The sequence below is a fragment of the Eretmochelys imbricata genome, chromosome 1 (assembly GCF_965152235.1).
Source record: "Eretmochelys imbricata isolate rEreImb1 chromosome 1, rEreImb1.hap1, whole genome shotgun sequence".
NCBI classification, from domain to species: domain Eukaryota; kingdom Metazoa; phylum Chordata; order Testudines; family Cheloniidae; genus Eretmochelys; species Eretmochelys imbricata.
This window is the reverse complement of record NC_135572.1, coordinates 259,966,899-259,992,612: the sequence shown is the minus strand read 5'-3', so window position 1 is coordinate 259,992,612 and position 25,714 is coordinate 259,966,899. Positions and strand designations below refer to the sequence as shown.

The 25,714-nt window shown below is 41.1% G+C and overlaps 1 protein-coding gene across 2 annotated transcripts; it reads left to right on the top strand.

Annotated features, from left to right (window-relative positions):
* The first annotated feature begins 4,194 nt into the window (after positions 1 to 4,194).
* On the top strand, positions 4,195 to 25,266 carry NFYB (nuclear transcription factor Y subunit beta). 2 transcript variants are annotated; one of them, XM_077828625.1, is made up of 7 exons: positions 4,195 to 4,313; positions 15,407 to 15,500; positions 16,403 to 16,533; positions 19,100 to 19,297; positions 21,226 to 21,307; positions 24,511 to 24,590; positions 24,822 to 25,266. In XM_077828625.1, the coding sequence occupies exons 2-7, from the start codon at positions 15,407 to 15,409 to the stop codon at positions 24,852 to 24,854; spliced, it is 618 nt and encodes a 205-aa protein (XP_077684751.1). In that variant the 5' UTR covers positions 4,195 to 4,313; the 3' UTR covers positions 24,855 to 25,266. The 2 variants fall into 2 exon arrangements, with proteins under 2 accessions (XP_077684751.1, XP_077684759.1); XM_077828633.1 differs by lacking the exon at positions 19,100 to 19,297.
* The last annotated feature ends 448 nt before the right edge of the window (positions 25,267 to 25,714 follow it).

Below are 25,714 nucleotides of genomic sequence, written 5' to 3'. Positions count from 1 at the left end.
CAAAGGTCCAGATCATCACACGTATTTAGGCTTCTAACTTCCATTTATTTCAAATGAAGTTAGAAGCCTTACATACCTTTGAGAATCCAGCTCAAAGCGACTTTGCCCAAGGTCACACAATAAGTCTAAGGTGGAACCAATAATTGAACGCAGATCCCTCAAACCTCCAGTTTGCACCGTAGCCACGGGGCCACCCTTCCTCTCAGATGAGTTATGGTCATCTCAATTTCACAACCTGCCCAGTCTCTCTCTCTGGAAAGACAACAGTCTGTTGCGAATACACCCAACTGCTGGATCCCCATGCTTTATTATTTGTATTATCCTAGGGCCTAGGAGCTCCAGTCATGGACCAGAACCCCATTGTGCTAGTAAATATACAAGTTCAGGAGACGAACAGTCCCTGCCCCCAAGGTCTTACAATCTAAGTGTAAGATGAGAGATAACCGATGAATACAGACAGATGGGAGTACAAGGAAACAATAAGATGATATTGGTCAGCACGATAGGCAGTGGTCTCAGCACTCCAGCAGCCTACCCATTCTCAATTTTGTATAGGCCTTATGGCAAAGGACAGTTTGAAGGAGGGTTTTGAAAGAGAATAATGAGTTAGTTTTGCAGATGTTTACAGGGAGTTTCTCCCCCACATAGGCACAGGCTGGGAGAATGCACAAAAGTGGCTGTTTGAAACTTTAACAGCGGAATGGAATGGGCATTGGAACCATCTTGGACCAATCAGAAGCAGGAGTCAATCTTTTGATACTGAAGGAGATAATAGGTGGAAGCAGGATAGGCTATGAAGGGCCTTGAAAGCAAAGACAGACAATTTATGTTTGATGTGCTAGAGAAGAGGGAGCTTGTAGAAGGAGAAAACTCTTCCACCCTTTCTCATGCTGTTCCCCATCTTTACTCTTGGGCTTGCCCTCATTAGCTGCAGCAATTGTGGGCGTGTCTTTCCATAATTGACCATTTTTACAGTTGAGCAGCTCGGGTTGCTTTTGCTATCTGTGGGCCAGGAAATTTCTTAACCCCTTCCTGCCTGTGTTTTGTGTGGGGATCACTGGAGACCCCTTCACCCATGGTTGAAGTGATGGGCTAGGAAAATGATCTTTGCAGCAGTGTTACATTCTGAATGAAGACACGTGGAGCAAGATTGCATTTGCCAAGATCAGAAAAAAGGATGTTGCAGTAATTGAGATGTGAACTGATGAGAACCTACCTGAGGGTTTTGGATGTGTGGATGGAAGGAAAGGCAATATTTTAGAGCTGTTATGCAGAAACAAGCTGCAAGACCAAGGACTGGTCTATGCTACAGAGTTAGTTTGACCTAGCTACTTTGCTCAGGGGTGTGAAAAATTTACCCCTCCTGAGAGCCATAGTTATGCCTATTACACCACTAGATTGACCCCCTCTTGAAGCGGTGAGTTTACAATAGCAACAGAAGAACCCCTTCCATCACTGTAGTAAGTGTCTAAACTTCAGTGGTTCAGCTACAGCTGGCTGGTGCACCATTTCTAGCATAGACATATCCTTAGACATAGCCTGGATGTGAGGACCTAGAGAGAGGTCCAAGTCAAAGTTGTTGGGCCTGAGTGACAGGCAGGATGGTGGTGTTGTCCACAGTGATAGAAAAAGGAGGTAGTCCCCTGGGTCTGGGTAGTGACTGGTCAACGGTTCCTAGCTCTGGGTCTCTCAGGCACACTCCCATGCTGGTGTGGCCCTACAGTGTAATTCATGAGTGACTGGCTATAGCACTCTTACAATATAGCTGGGAGCGATTTACATGCTGGAGCTGTGTGAGTAGACCAGGAGCGGTTGCTCTCACAGTAAAGCAGTGTAAAAGGCACCCATGTTGGAGAATTGAACGGACACAGGTGTCTATCAGTCCAGATTGTACTCTGGGTAATGTCACACTCACAACCACCTCCTTACCTTACTGGGGGTTGTGGTAATAAATTCATTATTGTGTGTGAAGCACTCAGATATTATAGTGATAAACACCATAGAAAAGTTAATTAGGAAATTAATAATTCTGTTTTCAGAGCAGAGTTTGAATAGTGTGCAGTAAATAATGCTTGGGGCTAATCACTGAACAACAGGGAGAAAACAAAATATTGAACAGCTTCTTATTAAGGGAACACCGTCCAATCCAGGCACTGAATGAGAAATGGGTCCTATGGAAAAAATAGTATGTGATTGTGTAATTAAAAGATGTATCATAGTGCATGCACACAAAGGGGATGAATTAAGGTTGCACAGGCAAATTTAATTGCAGCATTTCCTAACTTCTGAAGGCTTGACTTTGCAACCTTAATAATGTTCTTTTAACATGGTTGTGTGTATATTATAAATATATATATATAATGCTATATTAGTAGTACAAAACACTGTAGTGCTCCTAGAAAAAGCTTTGGGTCATTTCTACAGAATAGTGTAGTATTTTTTTAAAAGACAGTAGGATTTCATGCACAATATTCGCATGTTCAGAGTAGAAAATATTTGAGCTGTCTTTTAAAGCACTTTATTCTTTCAATATCCTTTATTTTATAGTTAACTACTTCCTCACTGAAGCTTTCCTGCTGTGACTTGACCATAATCTAGGTGTCACAGGTCCCAATCCTGTTGCCATTAAAGTAAAAATGAGTTTTGCCATTGACTTAAATGGTAGTGGGATCTGGCCCTAACTTTAGTATCAAAGATTTGAGAAGCTCTGTACCTGACTCAATGTGTGCTCACTGATTTATTTGTGAAATTCCTGGTTGGGGTGACAGAATCCACACAACCCTCTTAAAGCTGCAGAGCAAGGTTAATAGTGCATCCTTATAGTAATAAGGTAGCAAGTGATAAAACAAGCTTCAAAATAAATGGAGAGGAAAAATACATTCCTGAGGGCTGGAAAGATATTGATTGTTTAGATAATACTTGCAAAAAGCTTTCCAAAAATTAATGAATTAATTCTCACAACACCCAGCAGTTAAAATAAAGTTCAAGCTGCACAAAATATTTGCAATGAAACATGAAGCCATGCAAAATTTGTCTGGTTTCATTTTTCATTAAAATTTGAACTCAGACCAAACCCATGAACCTTTTGAGTGAATCTGAGTCCTTCTGTTATGTGTATATATACACATACAATTCATGTTTTTTCCAAGCAGAAATTTGTGGATTTGGGTGAGTTTTACTTTGAGGTTTTGCATGCCTTCGTATGTATGAATTTTCTCATCTCTGATGCAAAAGAAAATGTTAACAAAAGCCCTTGTAAGGTATAACACGAGTTTCACACAACTTTAGGTAATGTAATTCTTAGCCATCAACACTTAATAAATGGTTTCAGAGTAGCAGCCGTGTTAGTCTGTATTCGCAAAAAGAAAAGGAGTACTTGTGGCACCTTAGAGAGTAACAAATTTATTTGAGCATAAGCTTTCGTGATGGGTCATTACACAAACTAAAACTATTTCCCCATGTTTATTCCCCCCCCCCCCCCCCACTGTTCCTCAGACGTTCTTGTCAACTGCTGGAAATGGCCCACCTTGATGATCACTACAGAAGGTTCCCCCTCCTCTCTGCTGCTGGTAATAGCTCATGTTAAGTGATCACTCTGGTTACAGTGTGTATGGTAACACCCATTGTTTCATGTTCTCTGTGTATATAAATCTCCCCCCTGTATTTTTCACTGAATGCATCCCATGAAGTGAGCTGTAGCTCAGGAAAGCTTAGGCTCAAATAAATGTGCTGGTCTCTAAGGTGCCACAAGTCCTCCTTTTCTTTCTATTTAATAAATAAATACTATCTCCATCTTAGAAATGGAGTGTCCAACACATCCCTCCTCTTACACAGATACTCCATGCCCAGACAATTCGGTTTACAACAGCCATGTGTTTAAATTGATATGGGAGAGAGTTGCACGGGTCTACCCCAACTGCCCGCAATGAAACCTCCCATCAGAGAACGCCCCCGCTCCCCCGCCCCACATCTGTGTGTGGTGGTGGGGAGAGCTGTACAGGATCTACCCCAACCGAAACCCCCTATCAAGGCGACCCCTCTCCGAGGCGAGGTCAGTGCGCCTGAAGGATCAACGACCTCCCCCAGCTCTGGCCCCGCTATAAAGGTTCTGGCGGGCGGCGGCGGCGGGAGGGAGCCCACGCGGCGGGAAGAGCCGAGTGTGGCGGGGCTGGAGGGGAGTGGAGGCGGCGCGGAGGGAGGGCAGGCCGGCTGCGGGAAGCGGGGCTCCGCGCTGGGACTGGTTCCTTCGCAGCCATTTTCTGTCCAACCAAACAGCCGATTTGCGGAGGGAGCCAACCAGGGCCGCACTGGAGGTTTGTGCCTGGCTCCGGCCAATGATTGGTAACCGGTTCCACTGCAGGCTCGAATGAAATGTCCGTCTCCCTCCCCGGGCCCCGGCGCCGCCGCCGCGCCGCCGCCGAGGGGACCAGGAAGTGGGGAGAGGAGCCCGGGCCCCGCCAGCGCCCGCTCGCCTCTTTGTGCGGCCGGAGCCCGGACGGGCGGGGACGGAGCCGGTGGGGGCAGGCGGGGGGAGATGGGACCGAAGCGGAGCCCTCTCCTCCCCGCCACCGGCTCCCGCTGGGCCTGGGCTTTGGGGCCCGTGGCCCCTGCTCTGGCTCCATTTTGTGGGCCCGGGCGGCGGGAGCGCGGCTCCCCGGGCTGTTCCTGCCCCGCGCCCGGCCACACGCGGGGGAGGGCCCCTGCGGCGTCCCGGTCACAGCGGGGGCTGGGAGCCGCGATCCCCCTTTGCCCGCCTCCGGGATCCCCTGGCCGCGGTGCCCAGCAGCGGGGATCCTTCCCTCCCTCCGCCCCCCGGTCGCGTCCCCTTCGCTCCTTCCCCCGCCCTGTAGCGGAGCGACTTGGGTCTCTGCGGATTGGGAGCCGCTTGTGGGATCTTAGGCGGGGGCGACCTTTTCTGCCCACCCTTGGGCAGTCCCGGCCACCTCCGCTGAGTGTGGGGGAACTCCGAGCCCCTGGTGCAGCCAGAGCTGCTCCCCGTCCTCCACCTCCCCCGCGCAGTTCCGAGTTTGTGGCTGTCAGTGCTGTGGGCTGGGAGGATGGCGGTGCTGGTGTGGTGCAGCATCTCGGTGATCCTGGGGTCAGAGCTAGGACAGCTAGTCTCCTCTACATCGGCACCCTGGAGTTAACCTTGCAGTCCTCTCACAGGCAAAAACCCCTCGAAAGCGCTCCGCATGAGTAAGGAGCGTAGGGTGAGGCCCTAAAACACCAGGATGTGATGAGAGGATCTGAGTAACCAGGCAGGAGCATCTGATACCACAGTAGGTAGGCAGTGGCACTTCAGTTTTAGACAGGAAATAATGGATTTTAGTCTCTCTTTAAAAACAAAACAAAACGATACACAATTCTCAGAGATAAAATGATAGCATCTTGAGTCTGTGGGTAAACCTTCCCCTGAGGACTAGAAAGTAAGTGATGGGGAGAGGGGACTTTCCCTTCCTATAGGTGTGCCTTCCAGCAGCTACAGTTAATATGGAAATGACAGCTAGGCTTCTGAACAAGCTGATAAAAATAAACTTTTCTAGGGGTTTAGAAACTTGATGTGAACTTCAACCAACAGACAAAAAAGGGTGTCTGGTGAAGCAGGTTTGATCTTAGTTTAGGGGATTTTTGGCTGTGGGTGTAGGGAATGCATTACAAAACTTAATATTACAGTGTTTTCATGAAGTTTAATTCACAGAGCTTATTTAAATGTAAAGATTTTCCTTTTGTGTTGTAACTCAGGCACAGCTGTATTCAAGTGCATAAGAAGAGGGAAACGAAATTTATTAGGCTGACAAATCTGAGTGAAGTGCAAAAGTAACCAGTAACACATGGTGACTAGTAACCTAAATCTGAAAACATTTCCATTTTAAGAGAGAGACAAAGTGGGTGAGGTAATATATTTTGTTGGACCAACTTCTGTTGGTGAGAGAGACAAGTGCTCAAATTTATACGGAGCTCTTGCTCTGTGTAAGCTCAAAAGCATTCTCTAATAGCCTGGGACCAACATGGCTACAACACTCCATTTTAATAATTGCTGTAAATTGTTTTACACACTTAAAATTTAAGGTGCATTATCCCCTCTTATGTGCTAGCCTTTGCTGCCATCTTGCAGCAAAATCCAGGCTGTTGACACTGAGAGAGCAAAGTGCTGTAGACTGCCTAAGAATAACCTGGAAAGGAAAACAAACTTAAAGTTCTAGTAACTTATCAAAAGACTAATACTGTATGTGACTCTTCAAGCTTGTACATTTTGTAGGCTACTCCAAAAGTGTAAAACTGCAAAGAAATTTAATCAGATTCTACTACTGCCCTTTTTTGTGGCCAAGTCTCACTTAAATGCAAGTCCTTGCTTCTGTAAATAAGATTCAGTGTAGAAGGCTGTAGGACTGGCAGGGTTGTATTGATTTTTTAGGGGTATTCTGGTTTATTCAGTCATGGATTACAAGACTGTATCAGATAAATGAAGGCTGCCCTTCATCCTTTAATGTCTTATCATTTTATTCATAATGACCTTTGCATTGCTGACAGGAAAACATTTTAAAAAGTTAATTGGGATGAAAAATGTAGGTTTTTTTTTTTTTTAAATCTTGCTTACTTATGCCTTACCTGACAAAAGAAGCAGTAGCCAAAAGGCAAGCAAGGAGCAGCTTGGGGTACTACCCACAGTATAGTTGTAGTTATATGTGCAAGAACTGTTTTCATGTGCAGCTGTTAGAATAGATTTCCTGAACAGTGTATACACTTTATCACTGTGCCAGCCAAACTCTGCTATATAATTATCTCTTCTGTATAGTCTGTATTGCATCTGTTTTAACATGTTAGGAAAAATACTATTTGTAATGCTCAGGAAAATCCAGGGTGGTCTGATCCTAAATCATTAATTCCCAAGATGGTATATCAACCACTTGTTGATGGTCTGAAGAGAGCTGGCTGGTTATGTAGTGTTGCCTGTTGGCATTTTGAGCTGCTAACTAGACTAAAAAATGCTAAAAATAAATATCCTGGTATTACCCTTCAATATAAATATTTGCAGTATTTGCCACATAAATGATATCTGATTGCCAGTGGGAGAGGAGACTGTGATTGTGGATAGGGGAAGTTGTTCTACAGATCTGTGGCTGGCAAGAGGACAGTGGTCCATGAGACTCTACTAAGATGTGGGCTGTGGTATAGAAATAGCTTTAATCCCTGACTTTAATCAAGACAATTTAACTGTTTTAATCAGGATTTTAAAAGGGATAAAATTGCTAATCTAATTTTTATTTAATCTTAAAATTAATTGTTGGGTATCAGATCTGAAATCTTTCTGTGATTAAGCAATGAGGTTATTGCCTTATTCAGAGTCTTTATTTTTAATTACCTTTTGTAACTATGTTATTTAGAAAGTGTCTAACTTCTTAGGATTAGTGCCAAGTAAAAACAGATGAAAGTTAAAATTTATTTACTAAATAGAGTTCATCACAATGTATAAGCCACAATGTGAGAATTAAACTGAATAGCTCAGCATGTTCGAGTATCAAGTATTGGTTGAAAATAAAACTATACTGAATTAGTCTGGTAAAATTCTACTTGCTCTTTGCTTGAGGTGAAGAAATTATTTTTCATAAGCGTGTGAAATATTTTTAAATATGATAAAGGAAGGACAAATAGCCTCTGCCCTGACTTAAAATTGTAACTAATCTATGGGGGGGAAAGCCAAAAATAATGGATCAGAGTAGAAAATGAAGGATATTTTTAAGTAAAGGTACTAGGACAGTTATTAAAATATTAATTGAGTGTCTTTAAAACATTTCAGACTGTGTCTTCGTGCTTGTGCTGATGGAATAGATAGGACAGAGCACTGCTTATCCGTTTCAGTCTCTGCAAAAGTAGTGGAACTGCACAAACTTTCTTAAATAGCCTATATAAGCTCTGATTCTTTCCAGTTCACATCTCTCCTCCCACCATGCTTGCTCCCTCGCCCTCCCTCCCCACACCAAAAAAATTCAGAAACTGTGAGGAGAAATCACGGAAACTGTGCCCAGTTCTTCCTGGTGTCCCCCACCACACTCAGACCAAGCCACTCAGTTTAGTGGCTGTTTCAACAACAAGAAGAAATTTGTTGTTAGAGCCTTTCCATACTGCAACTGTAACCATGGTAGTGTACAAGTTAACTGGCATAAGGGGCTTCTGTTAGAACACTTTTTATGTATAGTGTGGAGGAGCCTACATCAGGGGTAGGCAAACTTTTTGGCCCGAGGGCCACAACGGGCTGTGAAACTGTATGGAGGGCCAGGTAGGGAAGGCTGTGCCCCCCAAAAGCCTGGCCCCTGCCCCTTATTTGCCCCCTCCCACTTCCTGTCCCCTGACTGCCCACTCTTGGGACCCCCTGCCCTAAACCCTCACCCCCCCTGGGATCCCACCCCCTATCCAACACCCCCCCGTATCCTGACTGCCCCGACCTATCCACACCACCCCCTGACAGGCCCCCCGGGACTCCCATGCCCTATCCCACCCCCCTGTTCCCCGACCCCTGACTGCCCCAGAATCTCCGCCCCATCCAACCGCTCCCTGTCCCCTGACTGCCCCCGGGGACCCGCTACCCAACCCGTTCACTGCCATGTGTGGCGCTGCCGCCACCTTACCATGCCGCTCAGAGCAGCAGGAGCTCGCAGCCCTGCTGCCCACGTGGCTGCATGGGAGGGGGAACAGCAGGGGAGGGGCCGGGGGCAAGCCTCCTGGGCCGGGAGCTCGGGGCTGGGCAGGACGGTCCCGTGAGCCGTAGTAGGCCAGAGGTGGACAAACATGGAGGGAACCCCTTACAGCCTTGATGCTGAATAGCAGCAGTAAAACTGTCCAGTCTTGTCAGTGTCACTCTACAGCTCTTAGGGAAGGCATTGAGCATGTAAGCAGATAGAGATGCTTCAGATGCAGGAAGAACACAGGGCATCCATTCACAGGTTGCAAATGTATAAAGACTTTAAACATTTTAATAAAGTAATTCTGTAGAAATTGATGGAATAACATCCTCTCTCTCCATCCCATGCACATGCTCGTTAGGCAAAGTTTCTTATCTAAATTGATGGAGTGGACTATTCAAGCTTTTGTCTAGTGGTTATATTACTAAGACTCTAGGATTTTCAAAATTCAATGAATAAAGATAAAGGGGGAACCTCAGGATTTGGGTTAAATCAAGTGTAGCAACTGAAGAGGATACAGAAAGCTCAACAAACTTATTCTAGTCCCTTCCCTGCCAGTGCAGGATTATTGCCTATGTTGTTTGTTTTATTTTTTTCTTGTATGATATTTAAAACTAAACTAGGCCTGCTGCTTAACTTCCTGTGGGAGATCATTCCAGTCTTACAAATCACATTGCTAGGGAGTTTTCCCTGTTCTTAAGGCAAATTTTTCATTTCCTGTTATTGTTAGTTATGGACTTTTTATTGTACTGTGCTAAATTTCCTCTCCTCTCCTTGGTATTCACACTTCTCAGAAGTTTGTAGGCTTATGTCCTTCCATAGTTGTCACTGAGCCAAGCCACAGATATGGCTTACTTTTTCCTTCCAAGTAAATCCTATATCCCATTTAAGTTTTTATGATCTTGAGGTGTTCTGAACTGAGTTTAGTATTCTAGGTGTAGTCTCAACAGGGCATTGCTGACAAGGAAATAATGCATACTGCTCCAGAACATCTTTATGTGCAGCCCAGAACCTCATTTTTTTAATGCAATATGATAGTGTAAATTCACATCTAAACTAATTTGCTGTCCACTATTACCCATGAGGCTCATTTAGTACAATTCTGAATGCCTGCCTTCCTCTCTCCCTCCCTTTCTTGAATTGTCTTCAAGTGTTTAAATCTCCATTTCCCCCAGCAATTTCACTGTATTTCCTGCCAGTTCTAACTCCTCAAGATCTCTTTGCAATATTTCTCTGTCTTCAGTGGTGTTTGCAATACTTTCCTGACCATTTACATGCAAATTACTGTGCTGTTTACTTCCAAATCATTGACAATATCAAATAAGAATGGAACTAACCTGACCACTTCAAATTCCCAATTCATGACTCTCAATTTGATACATTACCCCATATTATCTTTATTTGTGCTCACTCCATTTGCTTGTGTTGCTGTCCAAGCCAATCTGTTTTTTCAAGTCATTTTTCAAATAGAAATGTAGAATGTAGTTGTATTTTGATTGGATAGGTATGCAATCCATTATACTAATTCAGTGTGTTCGAGGCTCCATGTATGACACCATTATGTAACCACGCAAACGGGGAAATATGCTCCTTTTTATTAAAAATGATATTGTATAATCCACCTCAATAGGAACACAGTAGAGTTCCCCTTGTGCAGGATTTGAGTCCTTCAAGTCAAGACAGAGTTTTCAAAGATGCCAAGTCCCATTTTCAAAAAGAATTTAAATGCATAAGTAATCTTTGAAAGTGGGATATAGGCTCTTGACTTTATTAACCAAGGTCTAGTTCTCCCTCTAGAGGCTCATTGATGTTCTGAAAATTAGTACCCACTTGCAGCAATGGCTTAGTTGCATTGTTGTTAGCAGAAGTATCAGTCTGACAGGACGCACTGCCCTTCTCCCCCACGCTTTGTCAGTGAGTCAGATTACTGTATGCTGGGGGTATTTCTCTGGTACATTGAACTTTGGTGCATTTTTAGAATAATTTCAGTTTAAAACTGGATGCTTTTGAATTATTTTGTAGCCAGTTAACATAGCTGTATACCGCAGTGCTTTATTGTTGCATAAATCAGGTCATGCTATATAGGGTATGAGCCTTGTACTGAGCTGACTTTGAGCATGTTAAGTAAACACTTATGGTGATCTTAACCCCCAGTACAGATTATTGTAAATGTTAATTTTAAACAAGTCCGAATTTAAAACTCCAGTATTTTATTATGACTATCCACTGTGACAGAACTGTTAGTAACAGCGATCTTTAAACAGGCTCATGTTAATACCAGAAACAGAACCTAAAGAAACATTAGTAGGGTGTCATGTTAGTGTGGTATCTCTTCTCTTGATACCTGGCTCCAGATGGCTTAAGCAACAATTGAAATTTAGTTTATTTCTTTCCCTCTACACCTCAAAACCATGGAACAAATAGTGTTTACTCCGGAAGGGTTTGGGATTGGATTAAGACAGGATAATGAAAGTCCCAGTTGAACTATGAGGGAAAATTCCAGAGCCTATGTCTGCTGTTAATCTAACTCTTATAAAAATGAAGATACAAGACCCTAAGCATAAAAGTTCATCCATGAATAAGGAATATTCTTCATCATTTTTCTGTTGAAGTGAGAAGACTATGAGGAGCACTCTTGATGTCTTTGGGTAGAACATCTAATTTAAAAGACCAGATTCCACCAATTCCAACAATGGAATAAATTCTCTTCTTGGGTCTTATCTGTGCTTGCATTTTTTCCCAGAAATTCCTCCCCCCCCCCCCACCAAAAGTCAGTTGTACCAATCATATAATCAGTAAAATCACTCATATAGGCACTGACATTTTACCCACTGTGTCCAATAGACTTGTTCTGAGCAGGGTTAGGCAACACTGCCTCAAATGCTGATGGCTGTCTAGTGCACTCTGTATGAATGCTTGCATCATTGTTATCACAAGTGGGGTCATACAGGTGGAAGCAAGAGTAAGGTGTGGGGGGGTTCCCCTAAAATTCCCCAGTGCAGATGGGGGGAGGGGGAGGAGAAGAGAGTCTGTCATCGTAAACTCCGTCTTGTTTTGTGTGATTGCCACTTTTCAGGGACTCCACTTTTTATTGCTACCTTCACTTTGGAGTGTGACCTTCATGTGGTATTGCATCCTCCTTTGTGGACTAGAGCATCAATATTGGTAGTACTGGCTTGACACAAATTGAATGACTGTCTGTGAAGAGGGCACAGAGCAATCTTCAACAACCAGCCCATCCAGAAGACCAATGAACTCTGCACAGAAGCCGAGCTGGAAAAGTAGCTGATGATCCTCAACCTAGACACATGAATAAAGTCTCTGAACCCTTTGGCCAAGAGGGAATGCTCTCTGTGAAAGGGGTGGGGGATGTCAGACTAATGCCACACTCAAGAAGACCAGGCTAAGGAGAGAAGAGGCAAGAAGGGCTGCTCAGTCTAAGGATGCTGATCAAACCCAGGAGTCGCAGGAGGGATGAGATCAGGGATGAGGAGAATGTGTTCAGGACTGTTATTTTTCAGAGATCTGTAACTCAAGTGATTTTTAAGAGTAAAGTGTCTGCGGTTAAAAAATTCCTTTACTAAGCCCGTATTCCTTGCTTGCCTGCCACATTGTCTTGGAAACGGTTAACACAGTGTCGTGGAACTCTGAGGGAGCATATATAAGCACTTGAGGCTTAGGTGGGCTGGAGTGTGAGGTGACTGGACTGTGGGGGCCAAGTGCCCAAGGGAGGTGTCAGACAGGTATCTTCACCTTGGAATGTCTAAAGACCCAGGGCTAGGAATAGTGACCAGTCACTGTCCAGACCCAAAGGGCTTAGAAACATGTGGTATCCAGTAGTTGTGTTCACTCACAACAGAATGTTGTCTGCCCAGAGAGGGGGACTTGGCCAGGTTCATGTGGTTAAACTAGCAACGTTATTAATCTTGTAATTCCTATCAACATAGTTACAAGGTTGCTTCTTCAGTTCACCTTGGATTCATCCACAGTAGATATACTAGCACCCCTGTTACTGTAACAGCCAACACTGGTGCAGTTTGACCTCTTCTGAGCTGCTGATGTAGACAGGTCTCAAGCATTTTCATTCTGATAACTCACACTAGTGACAGCAACCAAGTATCTGCAATATTGCTGGTGGTTGCAGTAAAATGGGTACTCAATCTGGTATAGACTATGTTCTTGAAGAAAACCCTTTCTGTGGTCGTAAAGATCCATGAGGTGGATCCCTTTGTAGGATCAGGTGTAAGACTGCTTTTCATTCTCTCATTAAGGAGAAATCCAGATGTGACTAGTTGGGGTTTTGTTAGCCAATGACTATGTAAGTTTAAACAAGAAACAACACACAAAACCACAGTAAACAAGGTTAATTCAACTCCTGAAGGTAGGAAACATTTACTTTAATTCCCAGATATGGAAATGGTGATACAGCATGTGTCTTGCTGAACATTAAATAACTGGAATTAATTTTTAAGTGAATATGATAGACTCTATTGCTGCTATCACACTTTATCTAAAATGGTTGCCTTGAACTCCGCTATTCCTCAATAACAGAGTAATGAGAGATGAGTGTTGCCGCTTCCCTACTATGAAAGCAATGGAGAAGTCCTAGTATAATAATAATGTTACTCAATTGACCACTTGTGCACTCTGCTAAAGTGGATTTCTTGAAATAATGCCAAATTAAATTTTTTATTGAAATTCAGCCTTTTATGCAAAGAGCATATTTTTGTGAAAAAAAACTTTCAAAACGTTCCACTTTTTAAAAAAGCTTCTGATGGAAACTTTAAGTGAAAAGATTTTGTTTGTTTTTGAGAAATCTTTTTTTCAGTTTTGGCATGTTGTCTCTGGGGGGAAGAGGGGAGGGAATCACTAGTGTTGCCCAGGCAAAGTTTAATTGCATGATGGGTTCCCCCCCCCCCCCAAAAATTGAAAAATCATCAAAAAATCAATTTAAAAATAGTTCTGCAGAAAAATCAAACCATTACAACAAACAGAATGAAAGATGCTTCTGAATTTGCAGAAATTTCAATTACTTTTTTTGGTAAGCTCATGACAGAAATTGAGGTGAAACCATTTGGTCTGCATACAACCCAGAGCTGCTGGTCTGTGTGCCTGCTTCAGAATTAAGCCAGAGGGTCATTGACCAAGAAGCATACGTAGTGCAGACAGAACATCCAGAAAATAAGCAAATGGCAATTTTCAGTGTGACTTGGCCAAATCTGGACATATTTTCATGGGGACAGCAAAAGGCACCTCTGTAGCCCCAGGACTAACTCCCAGTCAGATTTTGAGTTCTTGCTCCTAACCAATGAGGCTTTTACAGGGTTTCTCAACCAGTTGTTTGCAGCCCAAAACCGGGTTGCCAGTATGTGTCAAAGGATGGCGAGGGGGCCAGGTCCTGCTTCTGGGGTTAGGAAGTGTTTGGGAGGTGGTGGGCTAGGCAGTTGCAGATTTTTGCACTGCTCTTACCCTGTAGGGGTGCATCCTACAGCTCCGCGCTTGCGGTGCCAGCTGAGCTCAGGTCCTAGCGTTGAATGTTGCTACCTGGTATGCAGGGCCACAGCATCGCTCAGGTTTGACCCAGCTGTCCCTCCACCACGGTGACTGGCCAGCCAGGCCAAATTTGAGCAAGTGGTGCTGTGATCCTTTGCACCATTCACAAATTTGGCCTGGCTAGACCTGAATAGCACTGCAACCTCAGAGATTGCAATGCCCAGAGTAGGGAGCTGAGCCCAGATAGCTCTGCAGGACAGGAGCTACTGCTGTGGTATACACAGTGTACTTATTTAGTACTTAATATGTATACTATATATTGTAGGTAAGATCTGGCTTACTAAAACATTTGTTTTTTGCACTAAAACTATTTACTGGGTCATGACAGGCCATAAAGATTTACAAATGGGTCCTGAGCTCAAAGGATCAAGAACCACTGCTTTAGAATTTCTTTTTAAAAATTGGCAAAATTACCTATGTTTCCCTATTCTCATTCTCAAATGGTTGCAGAGTTTTTGCTGAAGCTTTCTTCCAGAAACTCAGTTTGAGGCAGAGGCCAAACATGGAAAACTTCAGCCCATGCAGTTAAAAGTTTAAAAGTTATAACCAATTGAAAATGGGGTTATGGGTAGTCTGAGGCTACTAATATAAGGCTCACTACCTAAATGTAAAATTATATTGACATAAATACTACTCTTTTATAAGAGCACACCTGGTTACTTTTCAAAATAAACAGTGTAATTCTTTTTAAACACTCAGCTTTTTAGCATGGTCTTGTAGTTTAACCTGTGGCTGCCTGTGTTTTGCTTAATAATCTAAAAGGAGAATATACAGTCTCCTGTTGTAATCTGAGAGAGTGTTGTGGCTTGTTTTCTGCCTGTATGGGAACTGGAGAGAGGGATTGTTAGCTTTCATTTTCATAGACTACATTAAGCAACCCTTTGAATGATAAAGGATGTTTCCTTGGTCTAATATTTTTCATGAACAGTACTGTATTACGCTAAAAGTACCTTCCTATAAATTTAAATGTGAAGGAGCTACTGAAGCCAAAGCATCTCAGGTCAAATTCAACCTTAACTGAAGAGCAATGGACACTGTTTTTAATAGGAAGGTGCTTGTTTATGCTAGCTGAATTTGGCCCCTTACTTTCAAGGTAACTTAAATGAATCTACTGCTAAGCAGTAGCATTTGTGGTATACTGGAGTGCATGATTTTGTTTTGTTTTGTTATAGATGGATGGTGACAGTTCTACAACAGATGCTTCTCAGTTAGGAATTGCTGGAGAGTACATTGGTGGTAGTCACTTTGTAATACAGCCTCATGATGGTAAGAAACCTACCAGTTAAAGTTGAAGTTTGTCTTACTTTATCATACTTAATAGTATTATGCTATGTCCTGTACCTTCTTGTCTAGCTCTTCCACTAATTTTCCATCATTCATGAAGCTAAGAATTGATATTTATCTGCATTCATAATGACTCCCTGCATACAATTCAGTTTTGATCAATTTGAAAATGGGTTTGCAACTTTCAGTGTTTGCTTTCAAAGGGGCTCCGATGCTATCTAGTGTTCTGGGAAAAAGAAGTAATCCACACTAATATGCTCTATGTTGACCTGTAATGGGGTGGTGTGTGTTAAATATCAAAGGATGTTGCTTGCCTCTTTGCTGGAAGAGGAATGTCTCTTTTTTAAAAATAAATAAATAAATTTATAACATTGTTCAATAAACAAATTAAATCTTAATATTTGTGAAACTGGTGTCGGGAAGTACACATGGACACATCCAATATTGTAATATATAAAAAGAATACATATTGGTGAGGTGTGATAGAAAACAACTTTCCTAGGCACCACAATGTCATGGGCGCATGTGTTAATTTTTAACAACTCTGGGCCTTCCAGGGCTGTAAGCAAGTGTAGTACTCACTTGGAAGTTGGGAATCTCCCATTTCCACCCTTGTTGTTAAATCTTAGACGACTGGCACTATTCAGTGAGGTTTATTTCAGACCAGTATCATTTTCTTTTGCTGTTGCGGGTGGGGTTTGAAATTTTACATTTAGGGGATGATAAGAAGGGGCACTTCTGTCGCAAGCTGTTTTTAATGGCAGCTATATGAAGTTGATCAGAGGTTTTGAATGTTAGTAGTCCTGGATTAATGAGACTACAGGTAAGATGATTGAAGGTGCTTGGCAAATGCACCCAATACTAACTTTTCTTTATTTTGCTAGACACTGAGGACAGTATGAATGATCATGAAGACACAAATGGCTCAAAAGAGAGTTTTAGAGAACAAGATATATATCTTCCAATTGCAAATGTGGCAAGGATAATGAAAAATGCCATACCCCAGACAGGAAAGGTAATATCCATGGTTAAATCCAACAGGGCTGTTCTGCTAATGAGAACATATTCACGTATTACATTCATTCTTCGGTTAGGCAAAGTTGGGTTCCAGTACAACATCCCTATCTTCAGTTGCTGAAACTGTATGCTTGCTCTTTGAGAGCAATTTTTTTTGGCCAGGTTTTCCCAAAATTTATTTTGAACTATATTTGAGTTACAGGAATCCAACAATTAAAAGATTAAACTGCTCTTTTCATAAAAAATATAAACTACTTATTTATTCATCCATATTATGGAGTCTGTAGCTGTGGTGATCGGTAGTATTTTTCTAGACATGTAGATTATGCATAACTGCCACATAAAAGCGGACTTATTTGGTCAAAAATAGAGGCTAATATTTGAGCTGGCTTGCTTAGACTTTATCTAAACACAAAGTTTGCAGCAGTTTAACTAAAACTGTTTTTAAATCAATTTAAACTGATGCAAACCCCTGAGTGGACACACTTAACAGGCTAATGAGATTGCTAAATTGATATGACAAATGTAAAAGCCGGGTCCAAAGTAGGTTTTGTGTTTATCTAGTGTCTACAATGCTTTACGTAGACAACGAATGTTTTCAAAATAGCCACCAGACGTTCACTCATAAAAGTTATTAGGCATGGTGGCAATCAAATATTGACAACTGTTAAACTTGTAGGAAAGAGATTTCTTCTTCTTTTACGTTTTTGGATTGGAGTGCAGGGAAATTGGAATGAGTGAGCCAGTTTGGATGAAATAAGAACTTCCTTCTCCATCATCTGAGGAAAAAATCTAGTTATTCATCTTTGAACTTCTGTATTTCCAGAAGCAAGACGCCAAAATGCCATAAAATAGGCTGTTCTAATGGCTTTAATTTCTGGCCTTACTAGAAGTACAAGTTATGAGAAGGCTTGTGAGAGCTTGTTCTCATGAGACTTGTACTCCACTTCTGCAGACTTGAGATTTGATTAAGTATTGGAACCCTCTAAGCTACTTATCTTAACCAAACAGTCATTGTCATCTGAATCCTCTCTAATATTACATAGGATTTGGAGTACAGCTTACAAAATAATCAGACAGCTAGCAAGACATTAAAATATAACCTGACATAGGCAAGCCATGGCAGTCATGGATGCTTTCAAAACCCCTGAGTGTTTCAGTGTAGGATTGTTAGATTCATTAATCTTTTCTTTACGCCAGATTTTCAAAAGTGCTCAGCACCCACAATTGAGGTCAGGTTTTCCAAAGAAGTTGGCACATTGGGTGCTAAGTTGTCTTGAAAATCTGGCCACAAATATCACAATGGGAGCTGCTACCCCTAAGTGTCTGGATGCTTGAAAATTATGTCTGAGAGAATATGGGGTTCTGAATAAAGATTGCTATTACTCTGAGATACAAAGGTTCCTTCTTCATATTCCAAGTGGAATAGATTTGTCACATATGAACAAGCATCAAATAAGGATAATGCTTCAGTGGATTCCTGTTTATTTACTTTCCTAAAATACTCAGCTGTAGCACCCCTCTGCTATTCTAAATCACCTAATTTATTTTTAATGGGCTAAAAACTTTAATTTAACTCATCTAATTTATTCTTGGCAGGAGCACATCTGTTTATTCACTTGAATGCTTGTTTAGAAAACTTAGAATATTAAAAACCACTGCTGGGCAAACCGAGTAAGCACTAGTTATGAATCTGATTAGGATAAAATATCCCTGGCTGAGCTGCAGAAATTTAGTTCTGGAAGGCCTGAGATATAGGCTCCATAGCAGATTGAGCAAATTAAAGGAGAATAGAAATTCATGAAGCTGCTTTGTCCCACAAGACATTATAAAGTGCTGTCCAGTCAGATTCATCCTGATTACTCCAATTTCGTACCTTTCTTAGATTCCATTTCCAGAAGGTTATAGTACCATGAGATTCACTTACACTTACAACTTATGAATTCAGATCTGACTGTGAATATAATGGCTTGTGTCCAAAGAGAAGAAAGGGAAGCATGCAACCCACTAATGTCTCTAAACTGTGTGCATATGTAACAGCTCGTACAAAATGCAGCTGTGAAATATTACAGAAATTGTAGAGGTCTGCAGTGTCACCTGAAATAGTAACATAATAGTCTTAGTTTATTTAAAATGCTATTTTATCTGCATTTTACCTGGAACAGCGGTGACATCCAGTGACTGTTTTGCATATGCACACTAGTTTTGTTCATATATGCATATTACTTATGGATAATTATTGTGGGGACATCCCCATATCTTCTAGTTTATTATTCCCGTACTAAGAGTTGGGGTTCTACAAGTTTTTAGTGTAATGTTGCAAGACTCTCCGAACTAGTGGGCCTAAGGGCTTTAACCCACAAGCCTGATCCTGAGAGGGGCTCAGTACCTCTAACTTCCAGTGAAGTCAAGGGAAGTTGTGGCTGGCCGGCACCTTTCAGGATCAGATCTCTGAACTGAGCTTTGGGAACAGGCTTAGTAAGTAGAACTTTAATTTGCAGTTTATTAACACAGTGAAGCTTAAGCAAACTTCAGGTGACTTTAGTAATGGTTTTTCTTACCAGATTGCTAAAGATGCAAAGGAGTGTGTGCAAGAGTGTGTAAGTGAATTCATCAGCTTTATAACATCTGAAGCAAGTGAGAGGTGTCATCAAGAGAAACGAAAGACTATCAATGGAGAGGATATTCTCTTTGCCATGTCTACCTTGGGATTTGATAGTTATGTTGAACCTTTGAAGCTGTATCTCCAAAAATTCAGAGAGGTTGGTAGCCTATCTTTCCACACAGGTTTAGACAAACTTACTGTGTTCAGCGTTGGCTCTTTTTTATTATCTCCATATACAGCTGAAAATGGTTCATTTGCACCGTACCCCAGAATCTACTATCCAGTGACTGATGTAACATCCATATCTACATCAGAATAGAACATGACATGGGATAAAAAACACTTCAAAACATAATTAAAAGTATTGGCAAATTTGCTGTTCCAAAGTAGCTAAATTGTCCAACTGATGTTTTTGAAGAACCTTTCTAACATTATGGTAAAAATTAGTTTTTGTGCTCCTGTTAAGAACTCAGCCAGATCCTCAGCGACATTCAATGCAGCTACACTTACTCACACCAGCTGAGGAGCCAGCCCACTACATTCTATCAGATTGCATTTCTAATCTGCGAAGGGGAAAGGTATATTTTTAACACATTACTTTGGTGACATGAAAACTTGTCAGCTACATGCTTGTTTGAGCATATTTTGCTTTGGTTGTCAAGTACTTTCCAATACCCTGTTTTGGCATTAACATTTGCATTTCTTATTGCAGAAGATACTTCAAGATTTAGCATATCCTCTAGTCTTCTCAGAATTTAGCATGAACTTTCTTCCTTCCTTCCAGCAACCTTCATTTCATGCAAAATAGAGCTGTCCTCTGCTTTTTTCCACTTTGGGGGGCTGAAGAGATTAATGTATATTCTATTCCTTCACCCACCATCCCTCTGTGGCAATTTATGCCAAAGAGTCGGAGTTTTCCTATGAGACAGTGGCATGAGATGTTGACTCAAGAACTGAGTCTATGCAAACAAGTTATAGGAACTTTCAGCTAATAAGCTGCTTCTCCCCTCCTCAACATCCCTCCATTCTTCCCGCACACCCACGCCGTACATAGAACACCCTATACTCTAACCGTCTTCCCTGTGTTCATGTAGCAGTGTCTGAATGCTAGGCTAGCCTGCATCAAAGAGGGCAAATTGCAGCTTGTATGTTGCAGTAGCTCTTCAGAAAATGTTTAAGCCCATTTGGCTTCAAACGTACCTCTTCTTTACAGTGACATAGGTTATACTACCAACTGTGTCAATAGGCTAATGGAGCTAGCATTTAATATCTGGATTTGTTGGCTCTGGTTTTGCCTGTCTGCTATAAATGATGTTCCCAGTCTTGTCTTCAGAGTACTATACAAAGGAAATGGCTTCAACTTTTTTTTCTTAAATGTATGGACAGTTTGTCATTACGTTAGTACTTGCCTTGATGTTTTCACAAAAAGCCTGGCTGATGAAACAGCACACAGTTCATTGGGTGCCTTAACTCATCATGCTGACCCCAGGTTCTGGTTATATTGGATACTATGGGGAAGAAATTCATTATCTTGGGTTTAAATGTGACCTTCCTATTGTATGATATTGGCACTGTACATAATTACTTCCCAGAGCTATTAGAAAAGGCATTAAAGCTATAGCATACAAATTAGTGGAACAACCCACACTGCATCTTCTCTTTCCCACTTCATATCCCAAGAACCATACTAGAAAGTGTATATATCCATGTATAAAATGCAACCAATAAGCTTATGTAACCAACATATGTTTGCCACATTTTTAGTATTCCTGGAATTCTGCAGTCTGCTGTGGATTATAGGTACAAAAGGTAGACCTAACTATTTCTTGTGAGTTACCACAGAACTCTTACTTCTGCAGAATTTGAAGGATCTCCTATAAAAGTGCAGTCTTTATACTTTGCTCACATACTGTGTGTGTTTTAAAGAAACATTATCATTGCAGTCCTTGGATGTTAGTGTCACACTTCTCCTTGCTGCATACAGGCTCCGTTAGCAGTTGTAAAAGTTCCCATTTTAGGAAACTAGGATCATGAGCAATCTAAGGTAACTATTATAATGCAAACATTTTCTGTATTTCATTAAAGGCAATGAAAGGAGAGAAAGGGATTGGAGGAACAGTTACAACTGCAGACGGTCTTAGTGAGGATCTCACAGACGAAGCATTTAGTAAGTAAACTTTTAAATGGCTAATTCAGATCTCATTACTACTTTATTTGTAGATCCTCTAAGGTTTCAGATTTGAGGAAACGTTAATCATCAGAATTTTCTTCTTCGTAACTGAGGCTGGGTCAGACTAGCTGGGTGGGATCTAAAATAACCATAATTTTCATTTGGGACGTGTTGGTGATAACCTGCATTTAGATGCACTCATTGGAGTCAACGGAAGCTTTGTGCGTCTAGGGTCAGAATTTATTCATCAGTTGTTTGATATTAACTTTGCTGTTAGTAATCCTATCCAATGGCACTAGGTTTACATTCTAGTCCTAATGTGAAGTGCTTTGAGAGCATGAACTAGTGCTGTAATTTTTCATTAGACTTTAAAGAACATAGTTTTTAAAGGTTTCAGAGTAGCAGCCATGTTAGTCTGTATCCACAAAAAGAAAAGGAGGACTTGTGGCACCTTAGAGACTGACCAATTTATTTGAGCATAAGCTTTCGTGAGCTACAGCTCACTTCATTGGATGCAGTTTTTAAAGTTTTCTTATTTCCTTAGTAGCTAACCATTCAAGCCCATATGCAATCTTCCTGCAAAAATGAACGGGAGGGAAGAAAGTAAATCACATTTTGTGGCGTGGAGCCACAGAGTCTGCTAAAATGAAATTGAGGCTCCTCTCTGGCTCCTGTCCGTCTAAAACACTTTCTCTTGCTGTAAATAGAATGCACAGACTTTGTGGACGTGGGGAAAAAAGGCAGCTGTGGTCGAGGGAAGAAGAATCTTGTGAAATTATTCTTTTCCTTTATGGCTCCATTGTAGCGTACTTCCCCATATCCTCAAATGGGGCCTGAAGGTTCATAGGGGTCCCTCAAATTTTTTTTTAAATTTGGAACTAAGGTCTTAATAACAGTGGAGTCTTCTGTTCTTGCTTTAAGTACCTGTGGGTAGTGGTGGTAAAGCGGTTGCAGAGAAGTTGAGGGAGAGCTCTCACCACTTTCAAGAGTCAGACCAGTTTAAAAATACCTGGTAAATGCCTCTATTAAAATTATTGCTAAACTAATGCGTTAGAGATGAGCTATAGACTTAACCAGGTGGTGACCTGCTGAAGCAATGAGATGAAACAATCCCATTTTGGCTCTACAGAATGTAGAAAAACCTATGGAGGCTCTTGTGGCCAGAAAGGTAGTTTCCAGCAGGCCTCGTGATTCTGAGAATTTAAATGGTGACATTGCAGTGGAATTTTACAAGTTATTTTAATAAAATGCAAAACCCCCACAGTTAATGAAACATTGACATTCACAGTTTAAAGTCAGAGGTCAGCAAATGCAAAGGGTAACTTTCCAACAGCAACATTAACTCCTCCATGCTGTGCCTTCTGTATATTTTCTGCCAGACATTTAAAGACAAACAGTAATGTATGTCTATCCATTTAGCAAGGTAAACAGGAACAGAAAATACTGTGTGCGTAATGACTTAACGTTGCTAGAGAAACCTCAACTCTTGCAGGTCCTGATTGTTTGGATCTAACCTTTAGGATTTTTAATCCTACCTCTGTTGCTTGCAGTAGCAGGAGATTGAACTCAATGACCCAGGGGTTGTATGTAATTTCCCAAGGACTCATGTAAAGAAAAATGGGTGGAGGAGAGAAAGCTAACTCAACCGCATGAATGACCCCTTTATGCAGGCACTGATGTAGTACTCACAGGAAACATTCCTATGCTTCTAGGAAGCATGTGCTCCTAACAGCACCATTTGTGTATGTGCTTACTAGAAGTACTAGTATAGCACTTTCAAGAACTGGTGTCAAGACAGGATACCCCCATCAACTGTGTGAGTTTGCTGTCTACTTCCCAAGTTTGGTCTCTGGGAGATGCTCCCTAATCTGGAAGCAGAAGGCTGAAGAAATGCCTTGACACCTGCTCACCAATCATATTTCAAATTTCCTAGGCTCTGGAGGCTTCAGTACATTCTATGATGCAAAGCTTGAGAGATTGGGAAAGTTACTTCACACATGTCATTTAATGCCAGCATTAAAAAATGGCAGTTTTGGAGGAGAATAGTAGGACTTGGCAGGGAGCAGGAGGCCCTGGCTAAGAGCCAGCAGAGGCAGAACTTGGAGACAGAATCACTATCTCTTACATACATGACTTGCAAAGCACAGTTTTTATATGTGCAGGATTATCTTGCCTGAAGAGTTTAACTTCAGACTTAATGTGTCTTTTGCATGTAACTTTTAGTTTGGGCACAACTTAATTCAATAAAAGTCCATTTTTTTTAACCAAATATGGTAGAGACCAAATTTAATCTCTCAAATGTAAGCTGTTCAGCTCTGTCATAAGTTTGGTTAAACTTTTTTTACATGGGAAACTGATTTAGGGTTCTTTTGAGGTTTTTCTGTTTTTGTCTCTTATCCTTATATAGAAATGGCTGGACTTTCCAAACCAGCCCCTTATTCTCTCCAAATGCAGAATATCAGACAGAGTTCTACCTTTTGCTTTCCTAATGACTTCTATAATAATTCTACTTTGATTATCACAGGGCTTAGACCCACAATTACAATAATGTTTACCTAACAGGTTCTCCGTTTATTCTCTTGACTTCCACACCACACTTTAGTCAGTTTACTTGTCAAAAACTTTTTTATTCATTTAACTGGCTTCCTGTAGGTCACTGTGTGTTAAGTCCAAGCTCTTTGTCATGTCCTTCAGAACACTGCACAATTCCATCCAAGCCTACATCACAGCTCTAATTGCTACCATTACCCTTACCACTGCCCCATTTTCTCCACTAACAAATCCTACTCTCCTGTCATGTCTTGTAAAGCATGGACTATGTGCTCAATGCTCTAAGAAATTTTTTTAGAATTCAAGCGGCCAGTATGGTAAAGTCCACCTCAGATTGGAAAGTACAGCTGGTTTTTGCCTTCATACATCATCACCAGTAAAAATTTTGCAAGCTGATTTATGATTTGATGCAGAATAAAATCAGTTTCAACTCTGCAGTGCTAATGGCAGTTAACTTGTTTTTGTTAGTAAAGTAAACTGATGTGAGTTTATAGTACTCCAGGAGTAGATATGATGAGGAAAGTTATGGCCATAGTCCCTCTGACCATAACTGAACTTTCTGTTGTGAATGATAATATATACATTAAACAAGGTTCTAAGTCTCCTGCAGTTTTGTCTAACTTCCTTAACTAAAATGCTCTTTTTTTTAGCTAACCAGTTGCCAGCAGGTTTAATAACTACAGATGGCCAACAGCAAAATGTTATGGTTTATACAACATCTTATCAACAGGTACAGTATCCTCTCATCCACTCTCTTCCTTCTGTCGCTAAAATTGAAAGCCCTATTTCAACACCCCCCAGTCTGAAAGAGATGAGAATAACTTGTATTTAGACCTTGTATTTGTCATGCCTTTCTGACACTACGACCATGCAAGATTACTAAATGTGATACATCTTTCGAGGATGGAAACTTGAAACTAAGCTTACGTTCTTCCTCCCTCCCCCCCCCCCGTCTCTCTAGATCTCTGGTGTTCAGCAAATTCAGTTCTCATGATTTGAAGAAGGCTTTGGATTTGGGAATGGAAGAGAGAGACAAGAAAGCTGTACAACTTGTGAGAAGAGACATTAGTTTAAAATGACAGAGGAGAGAGTTGTCTCTTTGTACATTAAATAGCTGTAATGTAGCTACCTGAGGCTTGACTAATGGAGGTGTGAATTCTGACTCAAATCTTTTTTCATGAATTTTAAAAAAAATTGGATTTTAAGGGTATTAAAGTATTTTTGTTTTGTACAAGAGTTTGTTGCTCTGTATAACTCCTGTATGCATTGTATATTGCAATTTATTACTGTCAGAGATTTGTAGACAGTTTCTTATTTTCATATTGAATCATGTTACTTTTGTAATTCAAGTAAACAGCTGAGTTTAATTCATGTTTACCCTTTGAATAAAATAAGGGTAAAGTTCATTTTGAATGCAAGTTGCCTTTATTATAAAATTTGAATTGTTATTGGTTATGTAAATTGTCTTGCATGTCTTAACTAGATTTTTAATGTTGATATATTTATTGAAAATTTGAAAGGGATTTTTTTCATGAAACTCTAGCAGCTCAAAAGAATTTACAATTGTTTTTTTTAATGTAACTTTAGAATTTAATGTTAATCCAGAAGCAAACAATTGTTAGATCTGTTTAAATTTAGAGATTTGGTGCCCATCAACAGCGTTTACTATAGTACAACAGTTTTTATTTGAAATAGCTACTACAGGCATTCATTAGGCTACTTTTACAATTCCATTAACTTAATAACTCTGTACAGACTCCTGAAGAGTAATTTGTTAAATTTAAAAGTAGTCTTAGAGCTATTGAAATTATACGCTTTCCTTTTATGCATGGTTTTTGGAAAGCCAAATCCCAA

Coding starts and splice junctions, on each gene's coding strand:
- NFYB (XM_077828625.1), top strand. CDS start 15,407: ATGGATGGTGACAGTTCTACAACAGATGCTTCTCAGTTAGGAATTGCT. Junction 19,298..21,225: donor ATCTCCAAAAATTCAGAGAG/GTTGGTAGCCTA, acceptor ATTTCATTAAAG/GCAATGAAAGGAGAGAAAGG. Junction 24,591..24,821: donor ATACAACATCTTATCAACAG/GTACAGTATCCT, acceptor CCGTCTCTCTAG/ATCTCTGGTGTTCAGCAAAT.